Below are 21,804 nucleotides of genomic sequence, written 5' to 3'. Positions count from 1 at the left end.
GAGTTATGTGCTGATTATCCTACTCTACCAGAACCAGATAACCTGGTTGCCTGAGCTGACAGTTAAAACATTAAATTGAACTATCTGAAACATATACTGCAGATACTGCACATTCACAGTCTGGATGTTGCTGCCTGTCATATTTTCTAAGTATTTGTGTTTTATTTTATATTTTATTACTTGTTGAGGGAATTGGAATACCAATCAGAAAATACTACTTACACCAGATAGTATTCTCTTGAATCAAATTAATAAATCCTGTAAATGGTCTATGTTCAGTCTCTTGTGTTTCAGTCTACCTTTTCTAAATTTGGAGTTGAATAATTTGGATGCTGTTTTGGGTCAGCGATTAATGAAGCCATTAGAGTGACACGTAAGATTACGGTATCCATGTGGATTTATCATTCCATACAAAGCACGGACATGACAGTTTTTCCATGGAAAGTTGGAGCAAAAATTCAAATGGTAATAGTAACATCTACTCTGACATGCAAATACTCTCTGGACATGGAATAATAAAGGAAAATGACAAAAAATATGTCTGAGAAAACAGCCTTTTGACATATCCTGGATCTGAGTATTTCAGAAAATTTCGTAGATGACCAACTGTCATTTTTTCACCTCATTGCAGTTGTCTCCTCTGTTAGCTAATGGGGTTGCGGAAGACTCCAGAGAAGTCCCTGTCAATCTTTCTACCTTGGTATTTCTGTTTAGTTGGTTAAAAGCCCTCTTAAAACATAGATGTACTACTTAAAACACTCTTGCTCCTATTCACTTACTCTTGCCGTACTTTGGCACCACAAGTTTAAGCAACACCATATCTCAACTTGTAATGAAAAGAAGTGACAGGAAACTACAAAAGCTGCTGAACACTTCCCCCATCTCATTTCTTCCGGTTTATCTTTTTTGTTTTTAAATAACCTTGAAAGATTGAGCTGTATATATGAATCTCTCTGTGGCCCTGATTTGTAAAACTTTGTCTTAATACTGTTTCATTTATCTGCATTGTGCAAGAAGCTGCAATGTTGAGCTACCCTGATGAATACTCAGTAGGCTGACTTGGGTGTCAGAGGAGTAAAAAAGAAGCTAGGTCAACTAGGAAGCCCTTTTAGACATACCGCTATCACAGCTATAGTGCTTCTAATACTCAGCCATCATTGCTTAAAACTACTTCTGGCATCTCTGCTCCTGAATGCATTGTTAAACAGAAAGCACAGCCATTCTTAAGAAGTAACAGAATGCCACAAGTTCTCAGATACTCCATTTCTCTTACACACAGTCAGTGATGAACACGAAATTGTTTAAGTCTTCTAACTTGGCTGCAGGAAAGAAACTTTACATTGCCTTGTCCCAGAAATATCATGACACGTTGTCTGCTTATCTAAATCCTGAAAATTAGAATAATAGAATATGCTGAGTTGGAAGGGACCCACAGGGATTGCGTCCAACGCCCGCCCCTGCAGAGGACAACCCCAAGACTCACATCATGTGCCTGAGAGCATTGTTCAAAAGCTTCTTGAACTCTTAACAAGTTTAGGCCTGTGACCATTTCCTGGGGGAGGCTGTTCCAGTGCCCAACCACCCTCTGGATGAAGAACCTTTTTCTATATTTAACCTTAGCCACCCCTGACACAGCTTCATGCCTTTCCCTCAGGTCCTGTCACTGGTCCCCACAGAGAACTGTGGTGTCTGCCTCTCCTCTTCCCCTCACAAGGAAGTTGTATCCTGCAATGAAGTCTCCCCTCAGTCTCCTCTCCTCCAGGCTGAACAGACCAAGTGATCTCAGCCACTCCTCATATGGCTTCCACTAATTGGCCAAGGCTTGATCTTGGTGAGACTTGGGTGACAACAGCTGTCAGTGAGAAACACACAAAGAAATCAGTGTCTGGACCTGTATAATACTACAGTGTACAATGAGACAGGTCTGCATCAGCTACATGGAGAAGTTAGGGGTTGGGAGGTTACAGCTAGAAATGCTCATGGAGGGTACAGTTTCTGAGTTCACCTGACTATAGGAATTCTATCTGCTATTTTGCTCAGGCTGCAGAGAGCCTGTCCTTTCTGCACAGTCAGAGTGATCCAGTTGATGTGTTCATGAATAGCACTTCTTCCAAGTCAGAAAAGAAGTTACAAACCTGATTCTAACTTTTCAGACTAGGATATGTGGGCATCATTGGAAAAATTTTGGCTTAGCAAAGTTCATTAGGAAAGTATATGTGAAAGTCTGTCTCAGAGGGACTGTTACTGTACACTCCAGATTGTGGTGCCTAGTGAATTTGCATAATCTTGGGAAATACTGAAATTCAAAACTATGTTCCTAAGAATTGCTCTTCTCCTCCATACTCTAAATAAAACCAGAGAGCATTGCGTTGTATTTTAAATTCCTTAAATGCTCACAGAGTGACAGTGGCTAAGTGTCTCATCACAAATAATGTTGCCTTTAGAAAAAGTAACATCGCTAATTGGTTCAGCAAGATAGAACTCAGTCACTTATGAAAGTATAACATAGAATAATTTCTGAATGGTAGCTGAAGATAGTACTATATACAAACCTGGCAAAGATTTTATTTTGACCTGCTTTTTAAAAGATATTCAGAATAGCACAATGTAATGTCAGCTAAATTATCAAGAGTAACGGTTCATTACAAAAATCATGTTTCTCCTGGTATATGCTATTTATACATTTGCTTCTTTGCTGAAGGTTCACAGGCACCAACTCCTTTGAAGAAGGTACATTTTGGATGTTATTTGTACGTACTTTGAAAATATTTATCTATAGCCTAAAAGAGAGCATTACTTTCTTTCTGTAAGTTAGAAATTTTAACACTGTTATTCAAAAGAATTGTTGAGCACATTATTGAACTCAGAAGAATGTTTTATTAAGTTAGTGTGTTCTCACCATACACCAATCCTGCTTACTCAGGTTATTGAATATTTAACACTCAATAAAGCTCCTTTGCTGTCAGTGTAATTATATTTTTTCATTTTTAATATTTCTGTGTAATAATATAAGGCTCTTACTGCTGTTCAATCTATAATTAACAGTAAAAGGAAGAACTGACAATCTTTGGTGTCTGTCTAGCACTTCAGATTTCATACAGTAAATCCATTGATACAGTTCTTTAAGTTTTATTCAGAAATTGAACAATAACATCATGTGTGTTGTAGAATATTACATGTAATCTGCCAGATGATTCATGTGGAAAAATGAAGATGGGTTTCCTATAACTACTTCATTGAGAAAAAGTAGATTTTGATCTTCCATGAGAATTTCTGCCAGGTTGACACAATGAGAAAAAATGTCAACAGTTCAGTTTGCCTTTAATAATGTCTTTATTATTTTTAATGGTTAATGGAATGTATTTCAATTCCTTATGAAGCATCCTGAGAACTAGCGATACGATTTTAATGATGAGTTTGCTATTCGTGTAGTAAAGAAGCCAGAGTAAGCTACTTTACCCTGAGGGCAGGCAAAGGAGGAACTGTTGAGTGTCAAGGAGGAGGAGGAAATTGCTATTGGGCAGTATCAAGAGCACCTTTCTTGTATGCATTAATGCAGATCTGCCAGCCAGTGTCGGAGAAAGCTGAATCAATGATCTACTCATTCCCTCCACTTTCTGCTCACAAGTGCTACTGGGAAGCAAGTGCTTCTGCTCACAAATGCTACTGGTTCATCAGCTCTGCTCAGATCTCTACTGTGAACAGCCCACACAAGGAAGCAGGAGGGTAAGACCATTGAATTTCTCACTGATGTATGGTAATGAGGATCTTGTGCTTAGTAATTAGCAAATCTCAGTAGTTCAATTCTCTTAATTTCATCCATATTAATAGCACTATTTCCTACTGCATAATTTGCTGTATACTCATCTGAGTTTATATTTTGGGACTTCCATCCTTTCTCTGAAGGCGTATTCTTGTTGGTTCAGTTAGCACCAGTGGCTCTTGTATAATGGTTGCTGGATAATTTTTACCTAAAAGTTCAACTTCCAATTTCTGTCCAACTTTGCTGAGTTCTGTGGGAACATATGCAAAAGCTAGACTCTGCTGAGCACCATAACTGAAACATCCAGATGTGGTATTGCCAATAACCTGAAAGAAATCACAAACAATTATCTTAATTTTCAAGATGCAGTGAGATTTTCCTAAAAAAAAACAAACCCCAACCAACAAGCCAAACAACTACACATCTGTCAGAGACTGGATTTGCCTGATTGACTGATTGTTTGACTGATAGGTCGAATAAACCATGTTGTCTGTTTGCGGTGGGAGATGTGAAGGCCTAGGCTCAGGCCTGGAGCCAACATGGCCACGTCCATGCAGAGCACATGGCAGGAAAAGCCATGTGGCTGGGCTGCCGCCTGGTGGCCTGCCCACACCACACACCCTGGAGCCTCTAACTGGCTGTGGCACCCCTCACTTTGGCTGGGGAGACAGAGTGGCAGTGAGCCAAAGGTCCTGCCTGGGGGGAGTGGCCACAGTAGCCAGAGTCTATAAATAGACATGCACAGGGTCTCTATCTCTCCCTTGGCCTCTGCCCTCCTGACCTGTCAACATGTGACCTCCAAAGTGGTAAATATGTCTCTCTCCTCTCTCTCTTTATTCTTTCTTCTCTTAATCTGTCTTCCTTTACTCCTGTGGGCAACTTGTCTGTATTTTGCTTAAGTTATGGTATTTCACCTAAGTTTGTATTTGCTGGGTATAACAAAGGTTTCCTTACTATAGAAATGCTTGCTAGTTTCAGTAATCTGTTGTAATGCTTCTTTGAAGTCTCATGTTATTTCCGTTAAACCCTTTTTGCCAAAACCCCTATTTTCTCACCAAATTAAAATCTCTTAAGAGAAAAATGTGTAATTTTTCTCCAGACATGACCTCAAGGTACCACAGAATCAAAAGACTTTGCAAGAGTTTGTGTAGGCAAAATCTCTTGACGCCTGAAATAAAAGTTTAACACCTGGTAAAGCGCGGAGCTTCTAAACCGGGTTGTAACAACATCTCGCATTTTGGTTTATACACTTCAGACATTAAGCAAGTTTCAAGTGTGTCATGCAGTTTAGAATATTCTTGACTGAGAGTAATATCACCTGAAACTGGGAAGTTTTAGCTCCTTGACAAAATAGTCTATTCCTTCTGCATTTAGTTTTCAGTGGAACATACAGTATACACAGGTATATGTTTATCATCTAAAGCAATTCAACTGCCAGTGAGTGTTTCAACACATAATATATGCTGAAATGTGGAGGCCTGAACTTTGCTGTTGTTTCATTTCTTTTAAGTGAACAGCAAAAGTGTTGTTAGGAGAATGCTAAAGAAGAAAACGTATGAGAATCCTTTAGTCTGTTCCAAGCCTAGTTTCTGTGAATTGGTAACATTTCACATTTTCTCTGTAGATACTTGGTTAGCCTTTGCTTCCTGCATGAAGATTAGAAAGTCTTTATCATAGCTTCAAATTGATCTGTGCCAGTAAAATAGAAATAATGCATTTACACTTCAAACACAAAGTTAGATTCTGTTGGTGGAGAATTAATATTGATTTTTTGTAACATATAGGATCTATATTCCTTGCCTTGCCATTGTGCCACACACTTTCATTTCCCTCTGGATCAATATTATCTGTTTCCAGGGTGAGATATACCAGTCGTCGTTTGAGCCCTTTTTCTTTAATCTGCTTCAGTGCTTGCTTTCCTATAAAGTCTGCTGGCTGAAAAAAATAGAAGATAATGATGATATATGTTTATTTGGGTTCTGCAAAAAGTTTAGAATTATAAACACTTAAATTTATCTTAATTTCTTTTCCTGTCACTTGAGTATTTTGTATGAAATATAGATGAAATCAAATCTTTGACAGATAGTATCTTGGTATTTTTATATTGGTACATTGTATGTTGGTAATTTTATTCAGTTTATTTTTTTTCCTAGATCTCAGTACTTTAATATCAATAATTCCAACATAGTAGAAATACACATGTAGTGAGATGTGGAACAACACTGTCTGCCCAGTTAAGGTTATAAGACAGAAAACTGCACATCATTTCAGTTTCTATGAAAAAAAGGGAATTCCAGTACCCAGATCCTAAAGTTTGGGCCTTCCTCTGTGAACCCACTTCCTTTTGATGCTGTATCAACCATGACAGTAACTCGTCAGTATTCCACTTTGGTGTCTCTGCCAAGCTGCACAACAGGCAGTTTACTCCATATTCTTGTTTTAAGGTAAGTATGGTTTTTTCCTATATCTGCCATTTATGGGATAATGCTGTGTGTTAGGTAAAGAGTAATATTATTGTTTGGAGTTCCCTTTTTCAGCTTGCTTAGAAAGATACATGCAGATTTTCATATTTCTGGAAGCAGACTGCATAAATGCATGACAAGTATGGGGGCAGTCATCAACAAGTCTCTGAATCCTCAAGGGTATACAAGACAGTATTTACTGTATGTGATCATGTTGAGCTGATTCCACTAGCCTGATTATATCACAGAACCAAAGAATCATTTAGGTTGGAAAAAAACTCTAAAATCATTAAGTCCAATGTTTGAGCAATCAACACCGTGTCAACTAGACCAAGTGTCACGTCCAGTCATTTCTTGAACACCTCCAGGGATGCTGACTCCACCACCTCCCTGGGCAGTCACTTCCAATCCTTTACAATGCTTTCCGTGAAGAAATTTTTTCCTGATGTCCAATCTAAACCACATCTGGTACAGCTTGATGCCATTTCCTCTCATCCGGTCACTAGTTGCCTGGGGGAAGAAGCTGACCCACACCTGGATACAACCTCCTTTCATGTAGTTGTAGAGCGATAAGGTCTCCCCTGAGCCTCCTTTTGTCCAGGCTAAACAACCCCAGCTCCCTCAGCCATTTCTCACAGGACTTGTGCTCCAGACCCTTCACCAGCTCCATTGCCCTCCTCTGCACACACTCCAGCACCTCCACGTCTTTCTTGTAGTGAGGGGCCCAGAACTGAACACCTCATTCAAAGTACGTCCTCGGCAGTGCTGAGTACAGGGGAACGATCACTTCCCTAGTCCTGATGGTCACACTATAGCTGCTACAGGCCACTGGCCTTCTTGGCCACTTGGACACACTGCTGGCTCATGTTCAGTCACTGTCACTGTTGATTCACTGTCACTGTTGATCATCACCCCCGCGCTCTTTTCCACTGGGCAACTTTCCAGCTACTCTTTCCCCAGCCTGTAGCACTGCCTGGGGTCATTGTGACCCAAGTGCAGGACGCGACACTTGGTCTTACTGAACTTTGTACCACTGGCCTTCATACCACAGCTCATCAATCCAGCCTATCCAGATCCCTCTGCAGAACTTTCCTCCCTTCAGCAGACCAACACTCCCACACAGCTTAGTGTCATCCATAAACTAACTGAAGGTACACTCAATCCACTCATCCAGATCATTAATAAAGATATTAGGTAGTATCATGGCCAGGCTCACAGCTATGAGCTTATTTTGCCTACCAATAGCTGTGAACCTGATACCTCACATTTAAAGCTGAAGACTTAAATGTAACTTAAATGGAACCCAGACAACTTAGTTAGCTAGGTAGAGAATAAACTGGAAAAACGAAAAAAGAGCTGTTATAAACACTGTGGTCCTGGACAAAGTTCTTTGAGAACCAAGGGAAAGTCCATTTCAAAGATGCTGAGAATTAGGACAGAGTATAAAATAGTAATCAAGCTGGATATCATTATTTCTAATAACTGTCCAGTAAATATTACAAGAGTGCCTTGCCAGTTCTACCTATTCATTTTTTCTTTTAAGATACAGATCAGGCAAAACAAAATAATCATATTCAGCTAAACTGCCAGATACATACCGGTCATAGGCAAGAAACATAATAGCAGTTACAAAGTCCTCTAGCTTTCCAGCCTTTGCTGAAGAGATGACTAGCAGTGCAAGCTATTTTAAGGCAGTTGATCTTAGGTCTGAAGCAGGAATTATATTCATTGGATAAGTGCCTTAGAGAAAAGAAATTAAATATTGTTGAAGACTTCAAAAATACTATTTCTGGTAATGTTCTTTAGAGATAATTCTGTAGAGATGTGTTGCACTGTCAGAATTACATGCAACACATATTATACTTGGAATAGATTATTATACAGTGAGTTCATGTGTTCTTGCAGTTCTTCATGTTCACATATGTCTGTGTGTAGGCTCACAAGAAATTATTATAAAGGAATGAAGAGGTTTTGCACTATTAAAGGTTAGGCTCTGTAAGCAGTTGTGGAAAACAGCTTATGAACCAGTTAAGGATGAGTTAGTCTGAAAATCGAGGTGAACCAACTGAAGATAAAGCAGATACTGTGCATAAGGACCACAGATGGCACTCTTTGGGGAAAGACAGCATGAAATATAGCTCAGATCAGAAAAGACTGTGAGGATTCATTTTAGAATATAACTGTCAAGAGGCTTCTGGAAAATATAAAGCTAATATCTCAGACCAGACAATATTCAGCAATTGTAGTTCCCTCTCACTTTTCTGCTATGCAGAAACACCTAGAACTATAGAAAACACCTACAGCTAGAAATGCAAATAAGGGTGTATACCATAGCACGACTCACAGACTAAAATGCTTTGCATGATCAAGAGAAATAACAAGGAACTAAACATTTGCTTAGCATTGAATCAATTCTTTCCTACTCATGCTAATGTAATTTCTGGTATTTAATCACAGAGAATGTAACTTTGTAACTAAATACAAGTATTCAAATAATGTTACATGCCAAAGCTACAGCTTAAGCTGCACAGAATAGTGTTCTAAAGGAGATGTGGCCAGTCACATATGGCACCTGCACCACTAATCTACCTAAACCCTTCTTGTATGCAAACACCCAGCTCTAAGAAATTGACATAATACAAACAACTGATGAATTACCTAATTATTTTGGCTCAAAATTCCTGGCTTAGTAGGTCTTTATTACTTTAAGTGGCCCAACAAAAACACTGGGAATGACCTAGGTGTTCATTTTATACAGATAACAAAATCACTGTAGATTCTTTCTAACATGTTTCATAGCCTGCATAAATTTGTGGAATAAGTTCCTCTGTTTTATGATCCTCTGGACACCAAATGAAGTAATGATAGAATATGGTTCCACACCTAAATTTCAATTTGAATGGAACTTAGATGGAGAAGTACATCAAATAAATATGCTATAGACATAAAAAATGGGGACTGAAAGAGAGGTGGGAAAAAAGTAACATTCCCCTCTCTCAAATTCCTAATTTCTATCCATCACTCCATCCTTTCTCAGATCCCCAGGCTCCTTGGCTCTTCTTCAGTAAAGTCTCTGCTGTTTCTTCTTCCTCCTCTTCCCTTTCTTGTGTGGAGTAGAGATGGCATGAAATACCAGGTTATGGTGTGGGATCAGTCACCAATAGTGTAGTCATTCCTCTCAGAACAGGAGATATGCAAGTTGGAGAAGTGAAGGAAGGGCAGACAATGGCAATAAGGGTGAGACACAGAAATTCTTGAAGTTCAGACTGTACTGCATCAAGTTGGAGCACTTGATCCAGACCTGGACATCAAGTGCCAGGCATTCCACCCACCGAGCCTGCTGTATACTAGATTAAGAAGCAAGAAGATTATGATGAATCATTTGCTGTAGTCCCATAAAGACAGATCTTGTTTTAAAGTCAGTGCTTGTTTAAAAAAAACCCAAACAACAAACCAAAACCACAGACAAGAGAAAAACTCAACAAATAACTAAGAAATGGAAAACACAAACAAATAGCTACAAGTAGTTGTTTTTCTGGTTGTCCCTACTCACTGCTTGCCTCTGTGCTTCTGAAAGTGCAGGGTGTTACCAGGTCAGAATAGTAGCATTTAATGAGAGTCATTTAATGATATAAATGACTACATATGCTGCAATGGTGCAGGGACCTGGAAAGCCAGTGTGTACATCTATTCTGTCACTTTCCCCACCCTCTCTCTTCACCTAGTGCTGGGTGGCGTTTCTGTCCAGGGCTCTAGAGGCCCGAGGCAGGAGTGGTGATTCTGCTAGTGCTCCCTTTTTTGGAGGGTATGCTTTCTGCAATTGGGACAGTTCAAGATTCTTTTAGTTTTCTTTCTCCAACCTGCACTCATGAAATTAAAAAGAAAAAAAAAAAACACCCTTTCCCTAAAAAGTTTATTGTTTTGTGCTTTAATACATCAGGACATAGCACCTTAGACCATAAGAACATAACAAGTTGGACTGAAACAACTGAGAACAGTTCTGGCAGAGTGGTCAGGAGGGAAACAATGACTAGAAAGAGGAGGGCATGAAACTGTAAGTCTAAATCTGCTACCAAAGGAATAAAATCATGGAAGCACATACTTAGAACTGCTCACTCTAGTTTCCCATGAGATAACAACTCATGTATTGATATGTTGGAGGTTAGACTAATATTCAAGGACTTTATCTTGTCATTCACCCATCTATGAGAAGCTGCTAGGCATAACACAACTTTTATGCATAATGCTTAACAAAGCAGTTACTCATGTCTCTAATAGGTGCAATATTAAAACCACCAAATATCAAAGTGAGAAAAAGAGGTAGTACTTGTAGCCTGAGGTGCATTTTGACAATGAAATTCAGGTAGTCACTGAGTAGAGTTGGAGGAGATGACATGCAATTAGTGATAAGCAGACAGGGAAAGGAGCAAAAAACAATGGAGAAGGTTTTGCGTTGGTATTAAAAAAAAAAGAAAGGAAAAGCTGGTAGAGTAGGCCAAAGAAAATGTAAGAGATTCTGGATATAGAAAAATCACAGAATCACAGAATATGCTGCGTTGGATGGGACCCACAAAAATCATCAAGTCCAACCTTAGCCCTGCACCGGACCATGTTCAAGAATCGCACCATGTGCCTGAGAGTATCAACCAAACACTTCTTGAACTCTGTCAGGCTTGGTGCTGTGACCACTTCCCTGGGGAACCTGTTCCAGTGCCCAGCCACCCTCTGGGTGAAGAACCCTTTTCTAATATCCAACCTAAATCTCCACTGACACAACTTCAGGCCATTCCCATGGGTCACCACAGAGACGAGATCAGTGCCTGCCCCTCCTCTTCCACTCAAAAGGAAGTTGTAACTGCAATGAGGTCTCCCCTCAGTCTCCTCTTCTCCAGGCTGAACACACAGCTGCTCCTCATATGGCTTCCCCTCAAGGCCCTCCACCATCTTCGTTGCCCTCCTTTGCACACTCTTTAACAGCTTAATATCTTTCTTATATTGTGGTGCCCAGAAGTGCATACAATATTCAAGGTGAGGCTGCACCAGTGCAGAGCAGAGTGGAAAATCTGGAAAGAAGCTTGGAATGCAGAACAAAGAAACTGCCCCAGTAAATAAAGAGGGCTGAGGCAAAGAAACACTGCCTCAGTAGTTTCTCCTAGTGGAAACAAATATGAATTATGAGCTAAGCAGTCGGATCCTGGCCTGTAAGAGCACACTACTGCAGAGTTCCAAAGAATTTCCATGATCTACTGCATTTTCTTCCCAAATTGCAGTGAGCTGTTGCTGCAGAGAGCGTGACCAGGAGATGGCAGTCTTGGATACAGCAACGCAAGCACAAACAAGAGCCGACTGCGGACTCTAAGCTCCTAATGAATGTTGTCACTATTGGATTCACAAGGAAAACCCTTATGAAAGAGTTCATTTCCATGAGCAACTTAAACTGGTGTGGATGTTTTTCACTGTAACATCAAGTTTTATCGGAACTTCTGGTCCATTAAGCTCAGGACAAAAATAAGCTGTTTTAAGCATTCAGAGGTGAATACGCTACATTTTTGAGCACTTGAAAACCTAAGCATGTGCAAATGTGCAGAACAATATTCTCAGATATGGAGCAAAAAGAAATGCAACTTTTTCTTCCTTAAAGTTATTCTGTGAAATTCCTGGCACAGAGACTGACATTAGGACTTTATTCAATACTTAGTAGCAGAGTGCTTATTCATGAGATGAGGCTATCTAACAACTCATCTAACTTACTAAATTCAATTAAACAACCAAAAGAAAGGAACAGGTATTAAAAGAAATTTCATTACTAAAATGGACAGATTTTTGTTGTGAAGTTGTGAAGACATTATATACTCTAAATTAGAAATTAATCTTGTTACTGTCCCTCCACTTTGGTTTGATTGCAGCCCATCCTGCTCATCTGTGCAAGGAAGCAACTAACACCAACATTAGAGAAAAAGAGATTATTAAGCAGAGTCTAGAGGAAACCACGTAGAACAATGCCATCTCCTCAGCCTTACTGACAAAATGAAAGTTGTCACAGAAATCCTGAGGAAATGGGTTTACTTATTGCCATGTTATAATTTACTATACTGTGAGGGGGGGGGGGAAAGTCAGCTTAAGCTTTTAAGAGTTTCTCCTATTATTAATAAAAAAAAAATTACTAGTCCATGTATACCTGAGGATGATGCATACACTAAACTTTCTAAACACAGAGAACATCAGGAATTTATTAGGAAATTACATCTCTTGATATATATTCCCAGATATTTGAATGCCCTCTTGTGGAAATTAAAATTCTTTTTGATCATATTACCTTCACTGGCATCTGGTTATTCATTCATTTTAATCTGTTTAGAAACTATTTTCATTTTCCATAACATACCACTCAAGATTCACTTATGCTGAAGTCTTTTTTTCTATTTTGTGAGCTATTTCAGCTCCTTGTTGCACAGTAAGAAGCAATTAACTGAACAGTGTGTTTTGGTTTTAATTTACACAGAGATCAGCACTTTCCCCACTTGGGGGCACATGCTTTCTTCACAAAGATTATTGTTTGTGAGGAACCCAACACACCAAAATGTCAAAAAGAAGTATTTAAGTACCTGTTGTAGTTTTTATCTCGTTTGCCCTTTTTGGGCAGAAAGTTTCCTTAACCATAGGAACAGGTGAAAAAAGGGTATTGCTTGTCTTCAGTCACAGTGGCCTGTAAAGAATGCTGAGGTCTACACTATGCTAAATGTACAACAAAACCAGAGGCATGGAATTGGGACTCAAACTGCCAAGAAGCAGAGTAAATAATCTCACACTGCATTTCATACTACAAGTGCTTCCAATATCTGAATAAGCTCAGGTACCTCCGAAGTGTCAACACACAGTCACAACTGCCCTCATTTGAGTCAATAAAAAAAATTGATTATTTCCTTTTTCACATTAGTTCAGCAAAACTGGCAAATGTTTTAAGCTGACACCCTGCATCTCTGCTGGAGATTCATTCCATGTCCATTTGCCTACAGTGTGAGTATCTGCTCCAAAGAACTGCTCCAACCCTGCAGAGAAGTGTGCAGAGCAATTAGAGAATCAAGTGCTTCATGCACATTAGTGCCTTCATGTGTTTTGCACGGGCATCTTGGCAAGCAATGGCTTTCCCTGTTTAACATTTGCTTTTTATTTGGAGATGTAACTTAAAGTTCTGCATTCTTTCTACCAGTTCTACAGTGCCTCCACATAACATGGCAAAAATACCAAGGACAATTTATTATCTGACTTATTACCATTTCAGGTATAAAGAGAACATAAATAAGAATAGTTTGTCCCTGTACTACATTACATCATCGTAAAGATGAAATGTTTCACAAACATTTTTTCTTCTTGATCTCCCTTACATAAAAATGTTGGCACTTCATTTTACAGATAAAAAACGGAAGCAAAATATTAAGTCAAAAATAGCGCACCTCACTTGAAATCTCTAGGACCAGGTTTTTCACAGTAGAAACTTCACTTCCATTGTGCAGAAAACTACTGTTTGAGTTGATGGACTAATTGATAGCAGCAGATGGCTTTAGATCTGCACAGGACGTGATTTCACCAAGTTTCATGGAAAGGTCCTCTATTTGACAGAGTTTGGACCAGGAAAGAGAATTACAAGCAATTTCTGTATTTATTAGACTAGAAAAGAATTTGAATTGCCAAAATATTAATACAAGAAAGTGAGATTGCTGATAAAAGGAGATAGAATAACATCTTTTTTACTGCACATTTAAATGCAACTAGCTCCATTCTGTAAACTTCAAATCTGGTGGGAAAAAGTTATGAGCAGAGGACCTCTTCAGAAGTTCTATGAACAACTAATTATTTTTTTAACCAAAATATTATTTTATATTATATTTAACTTATTATTGTCAGTTGTCAATCAGCATTTCTAAAAAATATATTTGTTTTTCAATAATTGTTGTACTAGAGTGGTAGCCAGGGAAAACAATCCTAGAGACATCTGCTTTAACAAGAATAAGCAGGTAAAACATTTTCAAAATATGAACAGGTTTGTTCAACTTGTATATATATACTATATGTTTACAAAAGTATATAATTAAAGTTTCTCTCTGAAAAAAAATCACAAAGAATTATTTTTCATGTCAAAAACATTTAGTATTTGCAACTTTCTGATCTATTGTAAAATTCTGTTAGTAAAAGACATGGGAAATTTTTTTTTTAAACAAGTTGGTACTTATAAAGTAATTATCCTTATAATTATAGTTGCATGGTTCAGTTTCTAAACCCATTTTGTTTTCCAGATAATGACATTTTTAATGTTCAAACACTTAAAAGAATAACCCTGGACATAATAGAACACATTGAAAGTAATAAGACATACCTTGTTTAGCTTTACAAAATATTCCAGTCCAGCTTCCAAGGGATTAGTGTCACAGTTCATCTGTTAAAAGATATAAATTCACGATCCAGCAATGAGGGTCCATCATAGCTTTTGGGTTGGTGGGCTTATTTTTTCTTTCTGTGCATACTTCTATCTACTCTCGTGTCAATGTCTTCCATATTGCATACGTACAACTTCCATTTGAATACACTGAAAGCTTCCAATATGTAATTTAAACAGTGTATCTACTATAGTGCCTGATATATAGATATGTAAATCAGTCATCTAATTTCAATATGCAAAGTAAACACATTTAAGTAAGAAACGGGATTTTTCATCAAAGGAGACTGGAACTTGCAGAAGACTGAATAACTGAGGTATGCACACCTTTTACAACACAACAGAATGTCTTAGCTGGAGAGGAAAATAAAACACAGCCAGTTTCATTCACCACCTTCCCCTTAGGTGTAGGGGGAATAATTTGTTCGGCAGCATTTGAAGAAAGAATGAAAATAATTATCACAGGGCAAACAGAAAGGACCCCTACATGCCTGCCATTTCACCTTCTTGAGTTCTTTCATTTCAAAAGGAATTAGGAAAAATTTCAGGTAAGCAGAAATTATACTGACCTTCCCCAAATTCTCTAGACCCCCTGAGTAGTTCTTTATTGTGAGTGAGCAAATTCTGCAGAAACAAGCTAATGGGAAATGAAAAAGTTCCAAAGACATTATGAAGCAAGAATAATTGGCCTCTCAGGACACAGTTATTACAGAAATAAAATGTTTTCAGAATCTATCAGCCAAACTTTTGATTTTAAAACACCAGAGCTCAGCAAAACCTTCATAATTTTGTTATACACAAGAGGGAAAACCATACATGAATAGAAATAAGTGTTTCTTTGCCAGCATTGCAATAGAGTACACTAGTTATTTTTATTTAGAAATCACCAGTCAGAATTATAGCAGCTTTTCCTGCTCAAAGTAAATTTTTTTTTCAAGTGAAATGGAGAAACTGGTACAAATATTAGCTATGCTAACTCTCACTAAAAGCTATACAGTCATAACTAAATAAAAATAAATTAAAAAAACTCCAACAAACATACTACCCCCCTCCTCCTCACCAAAAACCTCAGAAGGAATAATAAAGAAGATTTTCTGACCTCTGCCCCCCAGGCTCGGAAACCCTTTTCCAGCCTTAAAGCATTCAGAGCATATGTTCCAAAGTCATCAATTCCCTCTTTCTGGCCAGCTTCCATGATTGCACTGTAAAGAGCTACAGAATCTTCTTTTCTATGATACAGCTCCCAGCCCAATTCACCTGTTATACAAAGAAGATTAATGGTTTCATCAACTCAATGAAATGATCCTAATAAATACACTCCTGTTCTTGGTCAAAAGTGTGGATCAATGCTGTAAGTGCTAATTCACACTCTAGGGTCAATTCTCCTAACATATAGCAAGTCTCATTCCCTGCAAGAACCACCAGAGGATTTGAGCCCTCTGTATTAAGCAGAGGGCTTACTTAAATTAGAATAATTTCCATTATTCTAATTTAAACTGTTAACTGAAAACTGTGGGTAAGGAAAAATCAGAATAACTGATAAGGAAAGGTCATGTAATGAAGTTACAATGATAAATTAAGTTTAAGGGCATTAAAACCAGATGATGACTTGGCGAGTGAATAGCAAATGTAACTGAGTGTAAATAAGAATCAGTGCATTGTATCATATTTAGCACAACAGAAAGAGAATATGAATTACAAGGACTTCAGCTGCTTCAGAATGCTCTGAATTCAATGTATTACACTAGAGATGGATGTAAAAAGAAATAAAAATAAAAAGTAACTGAAAAAAACCCAAAAACTAAGCACTACAGCATTACATTTTCAAAGCACATGACAAACACTAATATACAGTAATCCAAAAACAATTCTTGACGTTGGTTTTGCAGCAAATACCACAGAGGTTATCAGAACTGGCCTTTTGTTCTGCAAAATAAATATTTACACTATGGGGTATTTCTAGAAAAAAGGGTCTTGGAAAAACTCAGCACAGACCCTGACCATATCACATTTGGAAATCAATGTACTGTAATTCCTCCCACATTTGTATGTAAAATATAATGAACCTACTTCTTAAGAATACATGATGAGACTTATTTTTCAACATTATTTTAGTGACATTTATTATTTTATTAATTGTCTTTTTCCTTAAGTGCATGTTTTTTCTATTGCTTACCTGTGTATGATATCCTAATAGCAATAAGAGCAATATTGGAAAGTTTCAGATGTTTACACTGGAGAAACTTAAAGGAAGCATGACTCAGATCCTCATTTGTCAACTTCTGGAGGACTTCTCGTGCATATGGACCAGCTACACCAAGTACCCCCATCTCATCTGTCATGTTTTCTATTTCAACTTTGTATCCACCTGTTGTTACTTTCTCTTCTATCCATCTGCACATAAAACACAACACTGATGTTACACTTCTTATGAAAAATAACTGATTTAGATAAGATTTTAATACAAGTAACTTTTTTTAGTGTTCATCTCCCCAGCAGCTCCCAGTGCCACACCTTCTCATAACCAATAAAACTATGTGCTACATTAGATAGTCAAATCCATCACTGATGTTAAACACTGTTTTCTCATGAAACACTGGTACAGCAACACAGGCATCTGAGATACAGCCAGGAAAGAAGAGAATTTAAATGGGTGGAACAGTATATTCAAGATAAGAGAAAGAAATGATCTCATACAATGCCGACGGATTTGGCTTTGGATCCAGAATGTGTTAGTAAAAAGTCAACCTACAAAAAGAGTAAGCAATAAGCACAATAAACATAAGAAATCTTCAAATAAATTTCTGTGACAACAAAAATGTACAAGAAGACTTGTTCCATTCTGAATGTAGTAGTTAAAGTATTGGCAGGAAGTTCAGTTTGGATTTAATAAAAAACAACAACTGAAAATTGTCTTTCAGGAAGCTCAGAAAATAAATAAAATTAGTATATTTAAAAATCTTATTAAGCACTAGATTGTTCTGCAGTGTTACCAGATCTCTGTCATAGGGGAGTACCAAACAGGACTTCAGAAATCTGTAGAATTAAATACATTAGACCTGACTCTGCTGTTTGGTTCCTGAATGTGCCAGTGATCCTACTGATTCCAGTGGGACTGTTATTAAACAGTACTCAAAATTAGTATACTAAATGGCATTCAAAAATACTTTGTATTCTTTGAATGTTAGGGTAGCAAGTTTCAGTCTTTTAGGCATTGATTAATTTTGATTAACTGGTTTGCCAGCAACCTCCAGTAAGAATAGCATTTGAAATGTCAATTCCAATGCTCATCTATGAAAACTAATTTATTAAGTCATCCTGCAACTGCTTCTGCTTCCTTTCTTTTTGTTGTTTCACTTTGTGACCCCAAAGCCCAAGGCAGAAGACATTACCACAATCACGAAGACTACACTACCTATCTCTGTGGGCCAGGTCAGTGCCTCTGGGGTCATTCGTGTTTAAAGCCAATTTTTTTTTTTTGCGTAAGAGAACAGACTAGAAAGGAACAACTGTGCTATGTTACATCATACAATGCCAAACACAAGGTCCAACAACAAAACATAACTACCTCCGATAACATATATTACATAACTGTCAGTAAGTTCTCCATCTTTTTACATCAGCAATAATCCACTATCCAACTGCTTATACTTCAGGATTTAAGTCAACCAAGTTTCTAAGAAACTAAATTCAATAAAGATTATAATTCTCATGAACTTTGTTAAAAGCTTGTTATGTACTTACTAAGAGTTTGGAACTTAGTAAAAATGTTTCTATATTAATATAACTGTATAGCACTATGTACTTAATGCATAAAAAATGAACTAACCTCAGATCATGGAGTTCTGACCCTGACCCAGTTACAAGCATGAATTCTCCAGGATACAGTTGAGAAACGGTTAGCTCAGCATAAACTTTTCCTCTTGGCGTTAACATATGGCTTATATTTGTGGAACCCACCTACAGAGTAAAATTTGCAATTATTAAGAATGCAACATAAAACCTTTCAATTCTTAAACATCATTAAATATATGGTTATATGTCTTCATCTGAAAAAACAACTTTTTTCATGTTTGCTCTGCTGTGCCATAATAGGAGTGGAGAGATACACAACTGGCCAAGCTTAAGCTATGCAGTGGAAACTACATATTTTTTTAAAAACGGAAATGTTTAAAATAAGATAAATCAAGACCTTTATAAATATTTGTTAATTATGCATTACACAAGGCATTCCTAAGCTACATTTGTTTTAAGAATGCATTTTAAATGCAAATTCAGTCAACTTTAGTTTGTTCTCTCATCATTTGAATAAAAAATTCTACATGTTATTGATATAATTTTTTTTTCGATCATGTGAATAAGTCTTTCAGATCCCAAAAGAATAACATATGCTTTGCCCCTTACTTTAAAGAAAGAAATACCGAGTTGGCTTATGTTTTTGTGGCCCTGATTTATGTATGCTTTTATATTATTTGTAGTTGCTGACTATGAATCTACATCTCTGTACATTTGAATCAGGTTCTGTTTAGAAACTTGATTTCTAGAGGTAAAATTTCAAATAACAGTTACTTAGCTGTGCCCACAAAACACATACATGTTCATACATATATCATCCATATAAATAGAAATATGAATATGCTGTAGCTGTTGTGCTGGTCTGGTTCCAGAGGCAGAATTTAATCTCTCTTATTTCATTCTCCTTTCACAGAAACTTGTCAGCCACCTAGTCAGTGCCCAGATTCCGTACAATGAATGGAGAAAGGAAAAATATTGCAGATATTAAGATTCTTTTGCAAGGTCACATTACATTAGTATAGTTACTGACATATATCAGGCATTTAGTTGAATTTTCAGGACTTGATGCTACTCACATGTAAGGGGGGTACTTTTGAATTAGGTGATCAATGGAGCATAGAGGCGTGAGAAAGGAATCATATTAGGATGTGAAACCAGTTAGAGTATGGTACAACGTAACTTCATGGCACAAGCTAATTGTAAGGTCCATTGTGCTTTTTAGCAAGTCATCTTGATATCCCCTATTATCAGAGCTGAGTTCTTCCTTGGTTTTGCTACACATTGCAGGATAGATACATCTACCCTTGAAACACAATGGTAGAGGTCATACATAGGGGTGAGAAAGATGATGATGGGAGGAAGATTATGTGGGCAGGGGTCACTCGCCCCTTGCCCCACAAGTAGGGCATGTGCAGACTGTTGCCATTAGGTAATGATTAGGCTGTGTTTGGCTGCCATTCAGGCATCACCTTATACTGTGTACTGGCCCTACGTAGTGTAATGTGGAACTGATAAAAATGGGGTGTCAGAGCTGCTGAGCTGAGCGATCCTCATCCTGCCACCGAGACTGTGTTGCTCCGTGGGGACGCCCGCTAAGCATGGGCACCGACCAGCTGCTGCAGATCCTGACAGCCCTGGCCTGTCTGTGTGGGTAAGCACAGTTTATAGATAGGAAGCAAGCGAGAGAATAAACTTTTTTAATATCCCTTTAGTGTCCCTTTAATTTCTCTTTTATGTTCATAGTATTTTTCCTTTAATTTCCCTTTTTACTAACCGATATCATGTTAATAGTTATTGATAATATTGTGTTAAGAACCCTTTTTGGTATCCCTTTAAACTCCCTTTTTACTAGTTAATATCGTATTATAAATGCTGTTCATAGTATTTGTTTTTAAGGCCACACAATAAGGTAGTTATTTTGTATCCTTTTTTAGTTTTTGATTCTCTTTGCTAAGTTTATTATTATTATTATTCTCACTGTAATAAAAGATATTTTGCATGTTTGAATATTTCTGGCACTTGTCTTTATTCTGGACATGTATCCAAACGAACTGTTACACCACACCCAACCTGGGTGTGATACAAATATATCTCCAGTAACTCCACTGGATTATTTTATGATACAGACAAGCATGAAAGGTACTAAAAATCAGCAGCTTAAAAAAAAATAACCAACTGTTGTGAATGTTGGATTTTTAAATGGACTCATGAACTGTACCTTCTGCTTTGCCATCTAGTTTTCTTTTTCCTCTTAGCAGTGCTGATTAAACTTCATAGAAAGCACTTGATTTGTTCTCATAATTTCCTCTTTAATCTTGATTTCCCTCCACCATATGAATATACTCAGCAAGTGTTATCAATGCCCACTGATGACACAGTTACCCTACCTCTACCCCAAATTAGACAGAAGACAAACTTTCAAACTTCTGTTATCACAAAATGAATACAGTAAAAAAGTATGACTACATGGCAATTCAGGTTCTTCTTTCTCCTAAGACACCAATCTCATGCACATCCTTTCCATTCAGTTGACTCTGACCTTTGAGAAGAGCTTATATACCTTCATAGCTACAGTCTCAGTGTACCGTTTGCCTATGCTTCCTCCCTTTGGTGTTTGAAGCATTAAAAACCATCACCTACTGCAAATACTTAATGAAATTCTGTGCTGAAATGACCAAACCCCAAGTCTATAGCAATTCAGAAAGGAGTAATCTGCTTGCTGGAGCTGTATCTTTAAAGTTAAAGACACTACATGAGACTGGTTGACAAAGCAGAAAGACAAAATGACTCATGGAATACTACGGAAAATTGACCACCAAGAATAAGAAACCTGGGGTGGTTTGTCACAGTGTGCCTTTTTTTAGCGCAGAAACACACAATGACGATCTATGAACAGCCACACTTGTGAAGAAAGGACAGGTGTGAGGTGAATGCTGAATCTCCTGCATATTTGCAGCCCTGCCTGCACTAGGCAGCCAGCTCTAAAACAGAGTCAGTATGAGGAGGAGCGTTTGAAAAAAAACCCTACAACAAAGCTGTTCATTTTGGAATTCAGAAAGAATACAACATATAGCTATGACCACACAAGAGCACCTTCCCCTGCTCTGCTCTGTGCCTCAAGCTGCCACAGTGCACCACAGTTTTAGGCAGGCAGCTGCCAAGCTATTCTACTGTAAAAAAATTCCAGGTGAGATTCACTTGCTTGTTTTAGACAAAGATTTGAAACACAGGAGGCTCTGTCTGAACATAAGGAAACATTCTTTTCCTCTAAAGATGTCTGAACACAGGAACCAGTTGCCCAGAGAGCTGGTGGAGTTGCCATCCTTGGAGATACTCAAAAGCCATTTGAA

The 21,804-nt window shown here is 37.8% G+C and overlaps 1 protein-coding gene across 1 annotated transcript in view; it reads right to left on the bottom strand.

The window, feature by feature from the left end:
- Positions 1-2,860: 2,860 nt before the first annotated feature.
- DMGDH (dimethylglycine dehydrogenase) overlaps positions 2,861-21,804 on the bottom strand; it is a 43,957-nt gene continuing 25,013 nt past the window's right edge. The window contains exons 11-16 of the mRNA XM_017808085.1: positions 18,489-18,619; positions 16,836-17,053; positions 15,759-15,916; positions 14,600-14,659; positions 5,564-5,698; positions 2,861-4,089 (exon numbers count right to left, since the gene is read on the bottom strand). Of these exons, the coding sequence (XP_017663574.1) occupies positions 3,874-4,089; positions 5,564-5,698; positions 14,600-14,659; positions 15,759-15,916; positions 16,836-17,053; positions 18,489-18,619 (918 nt within the window). The 3' untranslated portion in view covers positions 2,861-3,873. The remainder of the gene's footprint in view (positions 4,090-5,563; positions 5,699-14,599; positions 14,660-15,758; positions 15,917-16,835; positions 17,054-18,488; positions 18,620-21,804) is intronic.

Source organism: Lepidothrix coronata, unplaced genomic scaffold (genome assembly GCF_001604755.1).
Source record: "Lepidothrix coronata isolate B3197 unplaced genomic scaffold, Lepidothrix_coronata-1.0 Scaffold22, whole genome shotgun sequence".
Lineage (NCBI taxonomy): Eukaryota > Metazoa > Chordata > Aves > Passeriformes > Pipridae > Lepidothrix > Lepidothrix coronata.
The sequence above is the reverse complement of the archived record's forward strand: the minus strand, read 5'-3'. Positions and strand labels throughout refer to the sequence as shown.